General features: G+C 43.2%; 1 protein-coding gene across 1 annotated transcript; it reads right to left on the bottom strand.

Moving 5' to 3' along the window:
* Positions 1-1,216: 1,216 nt before the first annotated feature.
* On the bottom strand, positions 1,217-15,227 carry LOC127531805 (NLR family CARD domain-containing protein 3-like). The gene is made up of 12 exons (XM_051941942.1): positions 15,150-15,227; positions 14,916-15,013; positions 14,415-14,546; positions 14,182-14,331; positions 13,922-14,044; positions 13,275-13,347; positions 12,889-13,114; positions 10,907-12,707; positions 10,656-10,829; positions 10,185-10,358; positions 2,230-2,276; positions 1,217-2,079 (listed from the first exon to the last, which is right to left on the bottom strand). The coding sequence occupies exons 3-12, from the start codon at positions 14,501-14,503 to the stop codon at positions 1,559-1,561; spliced, it is 3,378 nt and encodes a 1,125-aa protein (XP_051797902.1). The 5' UTR covers positions 14,504-14,546; positions 14,916-15,013; positions 15,150-15,227; the 3' UTR covers positions 1,217-1,558.
* Positions 15,228-16,025: the final 798 nt, after the last annotated feature.

Genomic DNA, 16,025 nt, shown 5'->3' with positions numbered 1-16,025 from the left:
TTTTTGCACAGTGCACACAGACTTATGAAACACTCCCCAACTATATTTACAGAGCTAATGACCCTCTAAGGGCAAAATCTAACACTAACCTATCTTAGCTCTTTTGAATTACTCACTAGTGTAGTAATCCACTATCTACCCAGGGTGATCAAACTCTTCTGTAAACATCTTTATTTCACAGTGATCCACACCTTGAAAGCATTCTCATTTATTTAGTAACAGCAAACCCTATCCATCTTCTGACCTCTCCTGTAACCAAAGGCCCTCACTGCTCCCCGTGAGGTGCTGCCCTCAGGTGATCACTTCCTAGAAAACAGTTATTCCTCTCTTTCTGAATCCTATCAGACCAGTAATTATTATTCAACATCAAAAATAGCAAAAAGGATATATGGATATATTTAAAGAAACAACTAACTTATAAAAATGTATAAAGAATAAAAGATAAAAAGACATTCTTCAAAATTAATCAAACCATCACTTTTTACAGTGAGACACGCTTCTGATTTTTACACCGTTTCAAAATTAAGGAAAATAAAAAGACATTCTTCCAAAATAATCAAACCATCATTCTTCTGAATAAGGCACTCTTTTGATTTCTACACTGTTTCAACATTAAAGAAAATAAAAATGTAATAATGTAAGCATTTGGTTAATTCACACACATTCATTAGGTTATAGCATATAGCATTATAAATCACAGGTTATATCATACTGCGCTCTCTCATTCTGCCGCCACTCCTTCATAATTCCATCCTTATGGCTGACTAGGGGTCCCATATCCATGACCAGGAATATTGACAGTAGGCTAAAAAATGTAGAATTTACAGAGTTCAATGTAATCTGGATAGTCCTGGTGGGTTTAAATTCTACTGGAATCATATCGATGCTGAAAACATTTTGATCCACAGATAGCTAGGGTTATGGGAGCTTTGATGGAAAAATACAATCTGATAGAATTTGTTGATGAAACCAGAAATTCAGAATCTGATAAAAAAAAAACTGATGAAAAAACATTGAAGCACTTATTTATAGTAAAAATGAAAAATGGATCTATCAATAAGACATAAATGACAGAAGAGCACAGAATACTTTGGAAAGAGTGACACAGATGAAGGAAGTTCTCATTTCATCACTAGAACAGGACTTAAAGACTCACATCAGGATCAAGTGTGGCTGCACAAAAAGCTGATTTTCACTGGACAATAATGTGTGAAAGTCTGTCAGCAGTTTGGAGATTCACTGCTTCCTCTCTCATTTCACACTTTGTGCAGCTCAAATGCTTTTAGTTCCAGTGAGCGTCAGAGGAACACCACATCCTGATTTTCACTCTCAACATTTGACTGGAAAAAGACGCAAACACCACATTTGGCTCCTGGAAGAATCACAACTTCATCTTTGAAGAGGAACAAGTTTACAAGGAATCATTTAGAAGGATTTGACAAAGAAACACATTTAATCCATGAATGTAAAACATGTTTGTGAGGGACAGAGTCATGGAGAGACTCAACCATCTGTTCAACACTGTTTCTGTACCAGGAGGAGACTCTGGAGACAAGACTCAGCACAGAGACACTGAGGAACCATAATAGACCCCAAATCCAGGATAGAGAGGTTCAGTGAATGTGGTGTTGAAGGTGTGGAGGAGGATCAGAGAGTCAGAGGAGACTCTGTAGAAGGACAGAGTTCCAGCAGGAACGTCCACATAAACTGAAACTCTGTCAGAGACTGAGGAGGAACTGATGAATGTTTCACTGTTATTGTGAATGACATAGTAACCAGAATCAGAGCAGAACAGACTCCAGGACTGATCATTCAATCCAAACCAACAGTCATTACTGTCTCCTTTCCTTCTGATTCCTCTGTAACTCACTGATATATAAACCTCTCCTCTCCACTCCACCTCCCAGTAACAGCGACCAGTCAGACCAGTTCTACACAGCAGCTGATGATACCAGTCAAACCTGTCTGGATGATCAGGATACCTCTGATCCTCCTCCACACGTGTCACCTTCCTGTTGTTGTCAGACAGTTTGAGGTTTCTGTTTACTGTGTTTGTGTCGACTGTGAGTTGACAGGAATCTGATGGAGAGAACAAACACAACACAGCTGCAGTTATTGATGGATCATGTGATCAGTATTAAAGCTTTGATGATGACCTCAGAGATGTGACACTTTGAAGATGCTTGAATGTGCTGCTTTGTTTCCATCAATCCATTCAAACACACTTACACTTCCTCAGACCTGGTGTCAACCATGGGACTCCAGCAGGCGTCACCCTGAAAGGAGGAGGACGGTCAGAGCAGCAGAGACTCTTTCAGCAGCACACATGGACGTTACATGGCTCTCACACTGTTCCACTCATAGATATATACAAACCCAAGATGGCTCATGAGCGCTGTCAGCCTATGGGGAGCAACGTCGCCACATGGCGGCCATCTTGGGACAGGGCTGCTCGATCACTCATAACATTAAAGTCAATGGAGCATGGATTTTAAAATCACTGTAGATTGCTCAATTTTCAACCGATTTTACAACAGCTTGGTTTGTTATAAACGTCAGAGATGTACTTGTTTTACTGCTTACTTAAGAATAATTAAAACCATTAAATTCATATAAAAATCATATTAAGTAGATAGGTAATAGAGAAATAGCTATACACACACAGATATTATACTGTCAGTCTTTAATATTTACATTATTCAAATAGACAAAATAAATAAATAATGATGAATAAATTAGAAAAAGTAATGCTAAAATGAAAAAAACAAATAATGACATTTGAACAAAAATAAATAATGAATAAAGAAAAATAATAACAGGGTTCCCACTCTTTAATAAATCATTTTCCAGGATTTTTGCAGTGTCCCATAAGCAACTGAAGTTGCAACAATGGAGTGGGCAATTTTTAAGTTAATCTCACCTTCTTAAAAAAAACAAGATTAAAGGTTGATGACCAACATCTCTAACTAGCTGCACAGCATCATGTTAAGCTTTTGAATTTATCACGATAGGTTCTATTTCTGTAAACACAAAGCCAGCATAAAGAATCCAAATGTTAAGATGTTTTTAACAAACTAAACACAAATGATGTGCAACTTAAGTTATGTTGAAACGACAGAGTAATTCTGACTCTCCTGCCAACTTAAAATTTCTAAATCAACTTTGTTATAAGTCTCAGGTCTCAATCAAAGTCTGGCTACTGTCTATTCATTTTAAAATGAGGACCATTTCTGAGGAATGTGAGCATTGTCCCTGATAATGGCTGGTGATCAACACTTGAAATCCCAGGTTCAAGTGGTAATGCCCACACTAGTGCCTCGTAGTCTTAACAAAAGCATCTGTAAACCAGGGATTAGTGCCAAGTGGCTCTTCTCTGGGGGGCAGAGATATATGTGCCAAAGGGCTCAGGGCTGAAATTTCTAGCAAATAAATACAACCACAACCACCAAGAATGTAATTTCACCTAAAGATTCACCCTATCTGGTTTCTGTCATACTATTGAATAGGCTCAATCCTGATACAATCATCCCACAGAAATGGGCCAGTAGGTGATCATCTAATCATTTAGTTGATCCAATGCTATTAATGCCCAGTAGGCACAGCAGGTACGTTATAGAGCTCATTTCCCCCACGCCGTTTAGAAGCTTTATTCAGACAACCCAGTCTCACATCAAATTGTGACATAGTCACGTTGGTCCACAATGCAAAACGTTACAATCTCACAATTTGGGCCTGAAAATTGTGAGATGCTCACGTTTTTTCCCCCCAATTCTTTTGTATTGGTCTGACGAAGGGTCATGTGACTGCTTGCTGCAGGCTTCTCAAAATGAAAACATGGCGGCTATTCCTTTATTTTCCGTGGAAAATGCATTATTTTAAGATAGTTTGGACAGAAAAAACATTTTGATGACATTTTTAGCGAGAAATATATATAACACTTTCACATTATCCATTCAGTTATTGGAAATGATCTTTGGTTTGGTTTGTTTTTACGCTGAATTTCACTTCACGGCATTAAATTGTGACAGTGTCACATTTTGTACGTTATGCTGGTTGATTAGGACGCTGCCACAGACGAAACCAAGCGGTGTGTTTATTTTTGTATTGTTGCATTGTGTAATTTTTTGAGTTGTTAAATCATTTTTGTAACTCTTGGTGATTACTGCTAGTTACTGAGATGTCTTCCCCGGCCGTTCATTAGTTGACGCTTCGCTCCCTTGTTAACAAGTTGCATTTCAATGATCCACAAGTCTCTCGTTGTCAATGCAAACAACCGTATTTATTTCCATGAACGTGCTTTTACCGCAATCATTTGTTGAGCTCATCCATACACCAGTCAGCGCACAGCGATCTAAAAACTTTATTCCTGCCCACAACAAGATCCCCCTGTCTTTCTACCGGAGCCTCAGACATTACAGCGACGCCAAAAAATATACATTTTAATCTCACAATATTCGTTCAGTTCTTGTGTATGATCTTTGGTTTGTTATTACGATGAATCTTTCACGTCTCGGAATGGAACTGTTACGTTTCCCACCGTTGCTATGGTGGTTGCTATGGACGCTTCCACGGGCTAAACCAAATGGCGTAGGCCTATATGTTATTGTATTTATTCATTACATTGCGTCGTTATCTGAGCTCTAAACATATTTGTGTAGTTACTGACGATATCTATTGTTAACCTTTGCTGCTGTCCGCTTCCTGACCGTGGTTCGGAAAACACAGGGGAGAACTGATACGTTTAACTGCCTCTATTTAAATAAAATGTGCGGAGACGGTCGTTCAGTCTTTCTTATTTACTGAAGAACGGTGCATTAAATTATTCCACTTATTACAGTTTCTTCTGGCGTGGTCCTTACCGGCTAACACATCCTTCTGAACAACAACATAACGTGCAGTGAAGCCTGCACTTCCTGCACCTTTCTTCTTCGGTGGTGTCTGTGTAAAACAATGTCCAACATGCAAACAGCACACCTAGCGCCATGAAGCACAAAATGCAGGTGTAAATCAATGACATCTTACAATTACAATGTCCTGTCTTTTAACTAATAAAGACACATTGTCCAGGTGTGTGACAGAAGAGTTGGCAGCCCCCCTATAACCACAGATGTGCTCCTGACCAACTTTAGGGAAGGGGAAATGGATGCTCTGACCACCGTACTTCAGTGCTACCAGTCATCCCCTCAGCGAAACCCAAAGGGGAAACACTGCTAAACCTATCAAAGTAACCACCTCTACCAGCAGCATGCACATATGGCTCAGCACTTGCCTCTTCGTGCCTCTGTGATCCAAAACTATTATAATGCAGCAGAACAGTCTCCCCAGTCCACAAACAACAAGAGGAAAGCTCTGTTGAAACACACAGTCACCTGGAAGATTTACAAACAGCTGAAAGAAAAGGAAAACTGTCATGTCATGCTATCAGTTTGTGAAATTTAGTTGTTCGTTTCCCACAAAACTGCAAAACCTATACTTCTGTGCCAACAATGTGCTAAATTCAAATTACGTTGATACTAAACTTCCTCAGAGAGAAAGAGAAGCAAACCATATAGCTGGCAACACCTTATGCATGGACAAGCCCCCAGTTTTATTATGACTGGTTAGGCTGCAACAAAGAAGGAGATGCTCAGAGAGGTTGTACTGGTATTACATTAGTCTTTATTATTACTTTGAACAGCTAAGCGGTTAATTGATATTTAACTGTAACTAGCGGAGTGCTCTTGCTCCTCTTGTCACAGCACTCGGTCTCCAGTTTTTGCAAGCTCTTCTGTTCTCAAACTTTGCCCATTAAGTCAAAGGTGGGTGTTTATCTGATGGGAGGTACAAAGACTCATTAAACTTACACTCATGGCCAAATGTGAAATACCTACGTTTGTCCACAGAACAAAATGTAACAGTCTCACAATAAAGGTCTGAAAATTGTAAAATGTTTACGTTTTTTTCTCCCTATTATTTTCTATTGGCCTGACAACAGGTCACGTGACTGCTTGCTGCGGGCCTCTCAGAATGAAAACATGGCGGCCTTTCCTTTCATTCTCGGTGGAAAATTCATTATTTCAAGACAGTTTGGACTTAAAAAAGCATTTTGGTGACATTTCTAGCAAAAAATATACATTTTAATTTCACTAATCGTTCAGTTCTTGTGTATGATCTTTGGTTTGTTTGTTATTACGATGAATCTTTCACGTCTCGGAATGGAATTGTTACATTGTTACGTTTCCCACCGTTGCTATGGTGGTTGCTAATGGAAACGTCCACAGGCTAAACCAAACGGCGTAGGCCTATATGTTATTGTATTTATTCGTTACATTGTGTCGTTATCTGAGCTCTTACCATTTTTGTGTAGTTACTGACCATATCTATTCAATAAATAAACAACCTCAGATGGATTTTAGTTCCCCGGGGATTACAAATATATTCTTCCTTGGAATTCGGCACCCCTGTTTTTGAGACAATCCAGATGTTATCGCTCGCTCCCGACAAAAGCATCAGTTTTTTTAATATTTTGGATTTCAATTAATTAGATAAACAAATTGACTTAATTTCCTGGTGGGTGTGTTTATGCAGCCTGTTAGGATTTATTTATTATTTATCCTATTAGGATACCAGGATTTTTTTTTTTGAAGGACTCTGTACAATTGAGAGAGATGGCAGCCAGGATCCATCCTGGATCCAGATGGTGATCCGGATCACCTCCAAAATCTAATCGATTGTTACTTTTGCTCTTCCGGACATTCTGTAAAAATTTGGTGAAAATCCGTCCATAATTTTTTGAGTTATGCCGTTAACAGACAGACAGACAAACAGACAGATGGCCTGGCGGAGGTCTGCGCTCTCCAAGTGCTTTTCTAGTTCTTGGTGTTTCTCTCTTCCACTGATTCTCAGGTGTTTTCTGTTCAGCCCCTCAGGAAGAAGGAAACATTTAGCGCCCCCTACCCTCCACCACCGCTACAAATAGCATCATTAGTCTAGAAATTATTACAAGTCCACCTCTGTACATGAAGGAAAACTAAAAAGAAAGAAAAAGAAAGAAATCTAGATCCACTTCCAACAAAGAACAACTTTATGAACCTTTTTTAGTTTAAAATGCATCAATTAGCTAGTCTGGGAATACCCAGACTGCCTGTGCACTCATTGTCATTTCGTTTACTCGGCAGTCTGGCGACCTGGGGTTGAATTTGTCCCTGAGTCAGGGATCCAATCACAGGACGGGGAGGGACAGTTAGACGATGACGCACACTAAGCGACTACGCGCAATGCATGATGGGTTGTTCATAACAAAACACGAGAACAATTGAGAAGAAGCGTTACCTTTGTTGTCGTGTTTCCGAAGGAACAAGCTAGTGGACTCGGTGGGTTTGGGCAGGTCTTTTTCAAAGTCCTCGGTGTCTTGGACGGGGTGGGTTCACGTTGTCTTTTCGATACGCTGCTTAACCGGACGTTCTCTTCCCATTGCCTGAATAAAGGAAAGTCTTTTTCAAGCCGACCGAGTGTGGAGGTGCAGCGCTGGCAGCATCTGTTTGACTGCTCCGGCTCCGGGGTGACTATCAGGTCCATCATCGCTAACCTATCTGATATGGTCGGCGTTGTTTTTGACACAAACATATCTGTGGAGTGTGCATAAACACGGGGTCCACTTTCCCTCATGTTTACTTTACATAAACGGCAAGAATCGTCCGGCGACATGGCGAAAGAAGCAAACACATGAGCAAACACAGCAATGATTCTTTTTCGTGGTGCTGCCGTCGCTCTGCATTTACGTCAGCGGCTAGCAGTGACACGATTGGCTGTGAGCTTCAACTGCCCCAGACTGACTGACATATGCAGCGCCCAATCAACGGCTGTGGAAAATTTTAAACTGCTCCACCCCTACAAGAAAATGAATAGCAGGTACCCAGCCTGTATCTCACTTGAGATTCAGGCTGGTGGTAGCCAGCCTATCAATTAGCCTTAAAGTCAACAAATTTAATCCTTCTGGAAACACTAAACATTTTAACCGACTAATTGATCCATTTGATGGTGAAAAATAACCTGAAATAAAATCAATAAATTATCAATCAAAGTGATCAGCATCTTTCCCTCAGGAGCTCAACATAGAAACACTTCCACTGATTGAGCTGATTTTTAATCAGAATGATGAAGTCAGGATTAACGGCTACAATGAGCTCCTTTTTAACCAACAACTTTTCAAAGCGTGTTTGAAGCGTGACGCTGCAACTCTCAGCTCCTGCTCAGTGTTTAGGAGGATCTGGACCTGGTCTCCAGCAGCAGAGAAGCCGCTCTCACAAAGATCAGCAGAAGAACGTCCACAGCCCTCAGAGTGGATTCTGCCTCTCTGCACTCACACACAATTCACTCAGAGTCTGAGATGTGAACCTCAGACGTTGATGAGCTGCTCCTCCTCTGCAGAGCTGGAACCAGTGGGAGCACTGGAAGGATCTCTCAGCCACTCATACTGGGAACTGTTTTCAGGGAACTCCTTCTTAAAGAATCCATCAGTCATGAAATAAGCTGCTTCATACATGGAATCACTGAGGTGGCATCATAGCCGCAGCTTTCTACAAATTCCTGCAGGTTCTCCAATCAGTCAGTATCTCCTCCATCCAGTGGCTGCCCCCACATCGCGAGCTTTCCACTAAACAGCTCATCTAGTCTGTGACCTGAGGGAGGACTTTATCTTTCCCTTCAAGCTGCACATTTACTTCATTTAGCATCCAAATGTGTCCCTCAGGTCGGCCACTTTCACCTGGAACTTTTCATCACTACATTTTTCTCACACTTCTTCTTGTCTTCTGCTCCACAAACATTCTGATCTCCTCTCTGAGCTCAGAAACTCTGGACTAGACTTTCCCTGGTGACAGCCACCTTGGTTCAGAGTCAAACAGCACAGCTTGATGTTCAGCTCCCATCTCCTCACAGGGAGCAGAGAAGACTCCAGTTTTAGTGCTCTGCTCTTTAGAAAACTGACTCCAGTCAGAAGCTCCCTTCATCCAGAGGAAAGCTGCCTTAATGCCAGAGCTTCTCTGTGGACCACAGTGTGTCCACTCAGCAGTAGGTGAGCTCTTCTGGATGACTTCCTCAAGCCCTTTTCTCCTCCCTGCCATGGTCTGTGCACCATCACTGCAAACACCACTTCTCCCACTGTAGCCCATTCTCAGTCAGGAAGCAGTCCAGGATTTAGAACATCTCTTCAGCTGTGGCTGTCTCTGACATATTTACTAAAAACTAGATCCTCACACAGGGAGTCTGTCGTGTCCAAACGTACAGAAGCCACAAACAAGCAGTCTGTTGCTGTCAGGCTTCATGGAACTGAAAGGCACAACGTTTGTCTTTGACTTGATCTACCAGCTGTTCCTGAACATGGTTAGCCATGTCATTTATACGTCTGGACACAGAGTCATTGGACAGAGGGACACTTTTTATTTGTGTGTCTTCCAGCAGGACACAGATCATGTCTAATGCTGCAGGGAGTATCAGATCCTCTGCTATGGTGAGGACTTTTTACACCCACCACTTTGCTACGCCTCCTTATATCATGCTAACAGCGCTCTCTGCTTTAGCCACGTAGCATTCATGAAGCCCATGTTTGTTGGCAATATTCAGCAGGTTTTCAGTGAAAAAACTCCAGCGGCTGATCAGCGTGGTTGGAGTGTAATGTGTTGAAGTGATGCCTTCATTCATTTGGCTTCATGCTGTCCACTACCAACATTTTTAGACTCAGTAAACATAGCGGTCTGTCCTCGTCTCCCACCGTAGTCACAGTGAAGCTAAGAGCTACAGATGCTTCGTCACATTTCCTCATCTGAGCTTTCAGGAGATTTTTGTTTGTCTCATTATCTCCGTCTCTCTCTCTGCCTTTCTTCTCATTCCTGTTAAATATTTTTCCGTTGTGTCTTCTGTGTGTTTGTTTGTAGTATTTCAGATCTCCTGCTCTGTGGTGTGTGTTCACTGCCTCCAGGGGGCGCCACTATTTAAGAAGCACTGAGCTAGGCTAAAAGGTTCCTGTCTGTCTGTACCTGAGAGCATCTGTCTGTCTGTACCTCAGAGTGTCTGTCTGTCTGTACCTCAGAGTGTCTGTCTGTCTGTACCTCAGAGTGTCTGTCTGTCTGTACCTCAGAGTGTCTGTCTGTCTGTACCTGAGAGTGTCCGTCTGTCTGTACCTCAGAGTGTCTGTCTGTCTGTACCTGAGAGTTTCCAGTCTACAGTGTGGATCCTCCACTTTAGCTCTCAGCATCTTCTCTCCTGAGTCTCCTGGATGGTTGTAGCTCAGGTCCAGCTCTCTCAGATTTGAGGTCTTCAAGCTCAGAGCTGAGGCCAGAGAAGCACAGCCTTCCTCTGTGACCAGACAGCCTGACAGCCTGCACACACAAAACAACACAAACCTGATGGACAACACTTGGATGGATGTTTCTCTCTCTCTTTTCTTCTTTGTCTTTCAGATACATTTTGCTGCACATTTCATGTGTTTCAAGCAAATCAACAATCTCAGCAATGATTAGTGGGATTTAATCATGTCAAAAATAAACCCTGACAAAGTCCTGCACAAGTTCAGTAAAAGCTCATTTGATGAATCCCATCAGCAGAAATGATTGTACTCAGGTTAGCTGTTTATCCACTGATAGAAATCACATCAGTTTCAAAGTGTGAGTCCTGACCTGAGAGCTTCCAGTTTACAGTGTGGACTCTCCAGTCCAGCAGAAAGACTCTCCACTCCTGAATCCTGCAGGTTGTTGTTACTCAGGTCCAGCTCTGTCACACTGGAGGACTGGGAGCTGAGGACTGAGGACAGAGCTCCACAGCTTCTCTCTGACAGATTACAGCCACTCAGTCTGAAGAGACAAAAAGCACATTATACTGATGAAACAGCAGCAAAATGAAAAAGGATCTTCAGTCTCCAACTACTTACACAACTTTCTTGGAGGCTTTGACCACTGGCAGCAGCCTCAGAAGAACCTCCTCTGAAGCACAGTATTTCTTCAGGTCAAACACGTACAGATCTTCTTCTGATGACAGTAAGATGAAGACCAGAGCTGACCACTGAGCAGGAGACAGTTTATCTGTGGACAGACGTCCTGATCTCAGGGACTGTTGGATCTCCTCCACTAGAGAAACATCCTTCAGTTCATTCAGACAGTGGAACAGATTGATGCTTCTCTCTGCAGACACATTCTCACTGATCTTCTCCTTGATGTACTCCACTGTTTTCTGATTGGTCTGTGAGCTACTTCCTGTCTGTGTCAGCAGGCCTCGTAGGAGATTCTGATTGGTCGGCAGTGACAGACCCAGGAGGAAGCGCAGGAACAAGTCCAGGTGTCCGTTTGGACTCTGTAAGGCCTCGTCCACAGCTCTCTGGTGGAGATGTTTTAGTTTAGGTTTCTTAAGAGATACTTTCAGCTTCTTGGATGTTTGTTGTTTTTCCAACAGGTTGATTCCACAGTTGATGAAGGTCTGATGGACATGAAGAGCAGCCAGAAACTCCTGAACGCTCAGATGGACGAAGCAGAACACCTTGTCCTGGTACAGCCCTCTCTCCTCTTTAAAGATCTGTGTGAACACTCCTGAGTACACTGAGGCTGCTTCCACATCGATGCCACACTCTGTCAGGTCGGACTCATAGAAGATCAGGTTTCCTCTCTGCAGCTGATTAAAAGCCAGTTTTCCCAGAGACTCAATCATCTTCCTGCTGTCTGGACTCCAGTGTGGATCTGTGTCATCTCCTCCATCATACTTGACCTTCTTGACTTTGGCCTGAACCACCAGGTGGTGGATGAACATCTCAGTCAGGGTTCTGGGCAGATCTCCTCCCTCTCTGCTTCTCAGCAGCTCCTCCAGAACTGTAGCAGTGATCCAGCAGAACACTGGGATGTGGCACATGATGTGGAGGCTTCGTGACTTCTTCATGTGGGAGATGATGCTTCTGGCCTTCTTCTCATCTTTGAATCTCTTCCTGAAGTACTCCTCCTTCTGTGGGTCGGTGAACCCTCTGACCTCTGTCACCATGTCCACACAGTCAGGAGGGATCTGATTGGCTGCTGCAGGTCGTGTGGTTATCCAGAGGCGAGCAGAGGGAAGCAGCTTCCCCCTGATCAGGTTTGTCAGCAGCACATCCACTGAGGTGGACTCTCTAACATCAGTCAGGACCTCATTGTTGTGGAAGTCCAGAGGAAGGCGACACTCATCCAGACCGTCAAAGATCAACACAACCTGGAAGTATTCAAAGCTGCAGATTCCTGCTGCTTTGGTTTCACTGAAGAAGTGATGAACAAGTTCCATCAAGCTGAACTTTCTCTCTTTCACCACATTCAGCTCTCTGAAAGTCAATGGAAACATGAAGTGGATGTCCTGGTTGCTTTTGTCTTCAGCCCAGTCCATAGTCACCTTCTGTGTTAACACTGTTTTCCCGATGCCAGCCACTCCCTTTGTCATCACTCTTCTGATTGGTCCATCTCTTCCAGGTGAGCCTTTAAGGATGTCTTCTGCTCTGATGCTTCTTTCTGCTCTGTCTGCTTTCCTGGATGCTGCTTCAATCTGTCTGACCTCATGTTCATCATTGACCTCTGCAGTCCCTCCCTCTGTGATGTACAGCTCTGTGTAGATCTCATTCAGGAGGGTTTTCTGTCCTGCTTTAGCGATGCCCTCAAACACTCTCTGGAACTTCTTCTTCAGACCACGTTTAAGTTCACGTCCACAAACTCCAGCAGCAAGTTCTGAATGAAAACACAAGAAAGAAAGAGTGAAGTAGAAGTAACCTGGATATTAAAGCACCAAAGTAGCAATAAAGTGAAGGTGACAGTTTGTCCCCTAAAGACTGATTGTGTGAAGATATTCTGAGACTTTAGTAAATGTTCTGTTGATCAGCAGCTTCAGTCTTTACACAAATCCTCTTACTGCTCTGCAGACAGTCAGCCAGCTTCTCCTGCTTCATCCTCCTCAGGAACAACACTGTGATCTGCTCAAACATCTCTCTGCTGCTCCTCTCATCTTCATCACCATCCAACTCCTCCTCATCCTCCCTCTGACTCTCTGAGGAGCATTCTGGGTAATCTGGACTCACAAGCTTCTGCATCTTCTTCAGCTCTTTCTTCACAAAAGTCACCATGTTGTCCTCCAGCAGCTGGAACAGAGAAATGTGTCAATGAGTCCATCAGAGTCAAATCATGGAGCCAAACATCAGATCCATGTTGGACACACTGACAGTCCACTGGTCTACAAAGAGCAGCATGGAGACGCCTGAACACAACAGATGGAGAACAACTTGTTGTCCATGAACTCACCATGAATATGGAGTCCAGGTGATGCTGCTGGACAGACTGAGCTCTGGGAACCTCTGAGTTCTGCTGCTCCACTCTGTGGATCAACATCAACAGTTAACTCTCACTTTATCACACAGAGACAAACACCAGCTGAAGGTCCATGATGTTCATTACAGATTCCAACATTAGTCTGTTTTCCACTGCAGGAACTTTCTCTTCATTTTGGCTCATCATCAATCTTTGTTCTGACCACAGAAACTGTCCCTGTAGAACCTCTTTCAGGACTGTTTCTAGGAGTTCAAAGTTCCTCCTCCAGGGTTGGAACTTCTGAGAGACCCTGGAAAACTGCTCTGTGGGTCTGGATGGTGACTGATTAAACTCAGAGAGGACAACAAGAATCATTTTTCGGTCCTCTCCGTCCTCGTCCAGCCTCAGTCGTCTCCATCAGTAATGAAGCATTCACCCTGTCAGCTCACATGTAGGCTAACATGTCGGCTAAAATGTAGGCTAACACACAGGTTAGCATAGGGGCTAACATACAGGCTAACATGTAGACTAACACACAAGCTCACATATAGGTCAACATACAGGCTAACATGTAGGCGAACATCCTGGCTAACATCTGCTATCAAGCGAGCAGCTCTGAAACCTTGTTCTGAACATCTTACCTCTCTGCAGCAGGAACTGGTTCTCCTTTAAATTCAATAGGAATACCCTTCGACTGGTCACTCTTGAAGGACACACAGCTGGATGCAGGTCCAGGTCCAGAGGACTCTGGTCTCTGATGGATTCTGGTAAATAGAGAGTAAAGATCACCAGGAAGGAAAAATCATGAAGCAGAGTTTCAGAATGATTTAATGATGGAACATATTTAGAACAATGACAGAACATTTGACACAACAGTCAGTAGTTTGATTTCACAGCTTACTTCTCTGCAGCAGGAGGTTGATGATCTTTAAAGTCAATGTAGTGATGATTAGACTGATCACTCTTGAAGGACACACAGCTGGATGGAGGTCCAGGTCCAGGTCCAGGTCCAGGTCCAGGTCCAGGTCCAGGTCCAGGTCCAGGTGGATTCCTGTCAATAATGATGCAGCAGTGATGTGATGCTGAGCTCTGACATGCAGCAGAGTCCTGGACAGTTAGAGATGGTGCTCTCACCTCTGAGCTTTGCTCTGGTTCTCCTGTTCCCCACACAGAGAGCTTTTAGAGGGAGGGACTCCCTCCTCTCTGTCCTCACACTCATCCATGATGCTCAACTCACAGCAGCTCACACACACTTTCTACCTTCACCTGCACAGGAAACAAACATCATTCATCCACTCAGATCCTCCTGGAGAAGATCAGCTGCTGCACTTCTACTATCAGTCCAGCAGATGGAGTCATGGAGCTGCAGAGACTCACCCACAAAGCCAAAGTCAGAAAGACAAAACAACAAAGAAACATCAGCAGCTCATCAAACTGACTCAAGTCCATCAATAATCTCAGAGAAATATTGACTGATTGCAGTCAATCAATAAGCTAATAATCATATTGATCCATGTTTAAACAGCAGTCATCCACAGTTTGTGCTGAAATAAGAAGTGAACATGTAGAAACATGACAGAGCAGAAACAAACAGCAACATTACTGAAGTTAAAGCAGCAAACAAAGCAAACTTACACTTTATTCAAAGCGCTGAAGAAGAAGAAGAAAGTTTCCAGTCCACTCCTGGACGCTCAGACAGGTGATCTGTTTCCTGGAACCAGTCAGGACTCCACCTATGAGGAAGCAGCAGGCAGACTTTCACAATAAGAGCACATTTTACAGGCTGATTCCTACTCATTTCATGTGACCCATTATTTCTACATTCAACCTTTTTCATGTCACTCAACGTCCAACACAACTTGTACAAACCCTGTTCTTCATGAAAGCAGAAGCTCCCATCAGGCTGTAAATCCCTGACAGTTAACATTCCCTAGAATGGAATCAGTGGGACAGAACCAACATCAGCAGAGATCACACTGATGCACATTTCCCTCAACATGTCTGCTCTCAGTCTCATTTAATGCTGCATTTAAGAAACATCTGAACATTTCTCGCATTTGGTTTCTTCAAAGTGTATCAGGTGAACTTTATTTCACTTTAAATCTTTTCCCCTCTGCTAGACAGATCAGATCACAGGTTGTGATTGACAGATAATAAGAACAACTCATGTTTAGAACTGAGAACAAACACAAATGAGATTTACTGATAAAACATTGATTTCGGCTGCACATTGGAGTAGTGGTTCGCACTTTCGCCTTGCAGCAAGAAGATCCCCGGTTCAAATCCCGGCCTGGGCCTGGGATCTTTCTGCATGGAGTTTGCATGTTCTCCCTGTGCATGCGTGGCTTTTCTCCGGGTACTCCGGCTTCCTCCCACAGTCCAAAAACATGCTGAGGTTAATTGGTTACTCTAAATTGCCCGTAGGTGTGAATGTGAGTGTGATTGTGTGTCTGTATATGTAGCCCTGTGACAGACTGGTGACCTGTCCAGGGTGTCCCCTGCCTTCACCAGAGTCAGCTGGGATAGACTCCAGCACCCCCCATGACCCTAGTGAGGATAAAGTGGTGTATAGAGGATGGATGGATGTGTGGTTCTACCAGTGTTAGACCACAGTCTTTCTTTAAATGAGAGCAGACGGTGAAACTTTTATTGTTTTTATTTAATTAAATCCGCCTGAAGAAAACACCTGAAGTCACCTGTGTGATGTCAGAGCTGTGCTGGCTGCTGATTGGCCCCCAGGCAGCA

Source organism: Acanthochromis polyacanthus, chromosome 22 (assembly GCF_021347895.1).
Source record: "Acanthochromis polyacanthus isolate Apoly-LR-REF ecotype Palm Island chromosome 22, KAUST_Apoly_ChrSc, whole genome shotgun sequence".
Classification (NCBI taxonomy): Eukaryota; Metazoa; Chordata; class Actinopteri; family Pomacentridae; genus Acanthochromis; species Acanthochromis polyacanthus.
This window is presented reverse-complemented; position numbering and strand designations above follow the sequence as displayed.

What these genes read in the sequence shown, in the direction of transcription:
- LOC127531805 (XM_051941942.1), bottom strand. Translation starts at nt 14,503, where the DNA reads ATGGATGAGTGTGAGGACAGAGAGGAGGGAGTCCCTCCCTCTAAAAGC. An exon ending in CCAGTTCCTGCTGCAGAGAG is followed by an intron (nt 13,348 to 13,921) that starts GTAAGATGTTCA and finishes GTTGATCCACAG; the next exon opens with AGTGGAGCAGCAGAACTCAG. An exon ending in GGCTGACTGTCTGCAGAGCA is followed by an intron (nt 12,708 to 12,888) that starts GTAAGAGGATTT and finishes GTTTTCATTCAG; the next exon opens with AACTTGCTGCTGGAGTTTGT.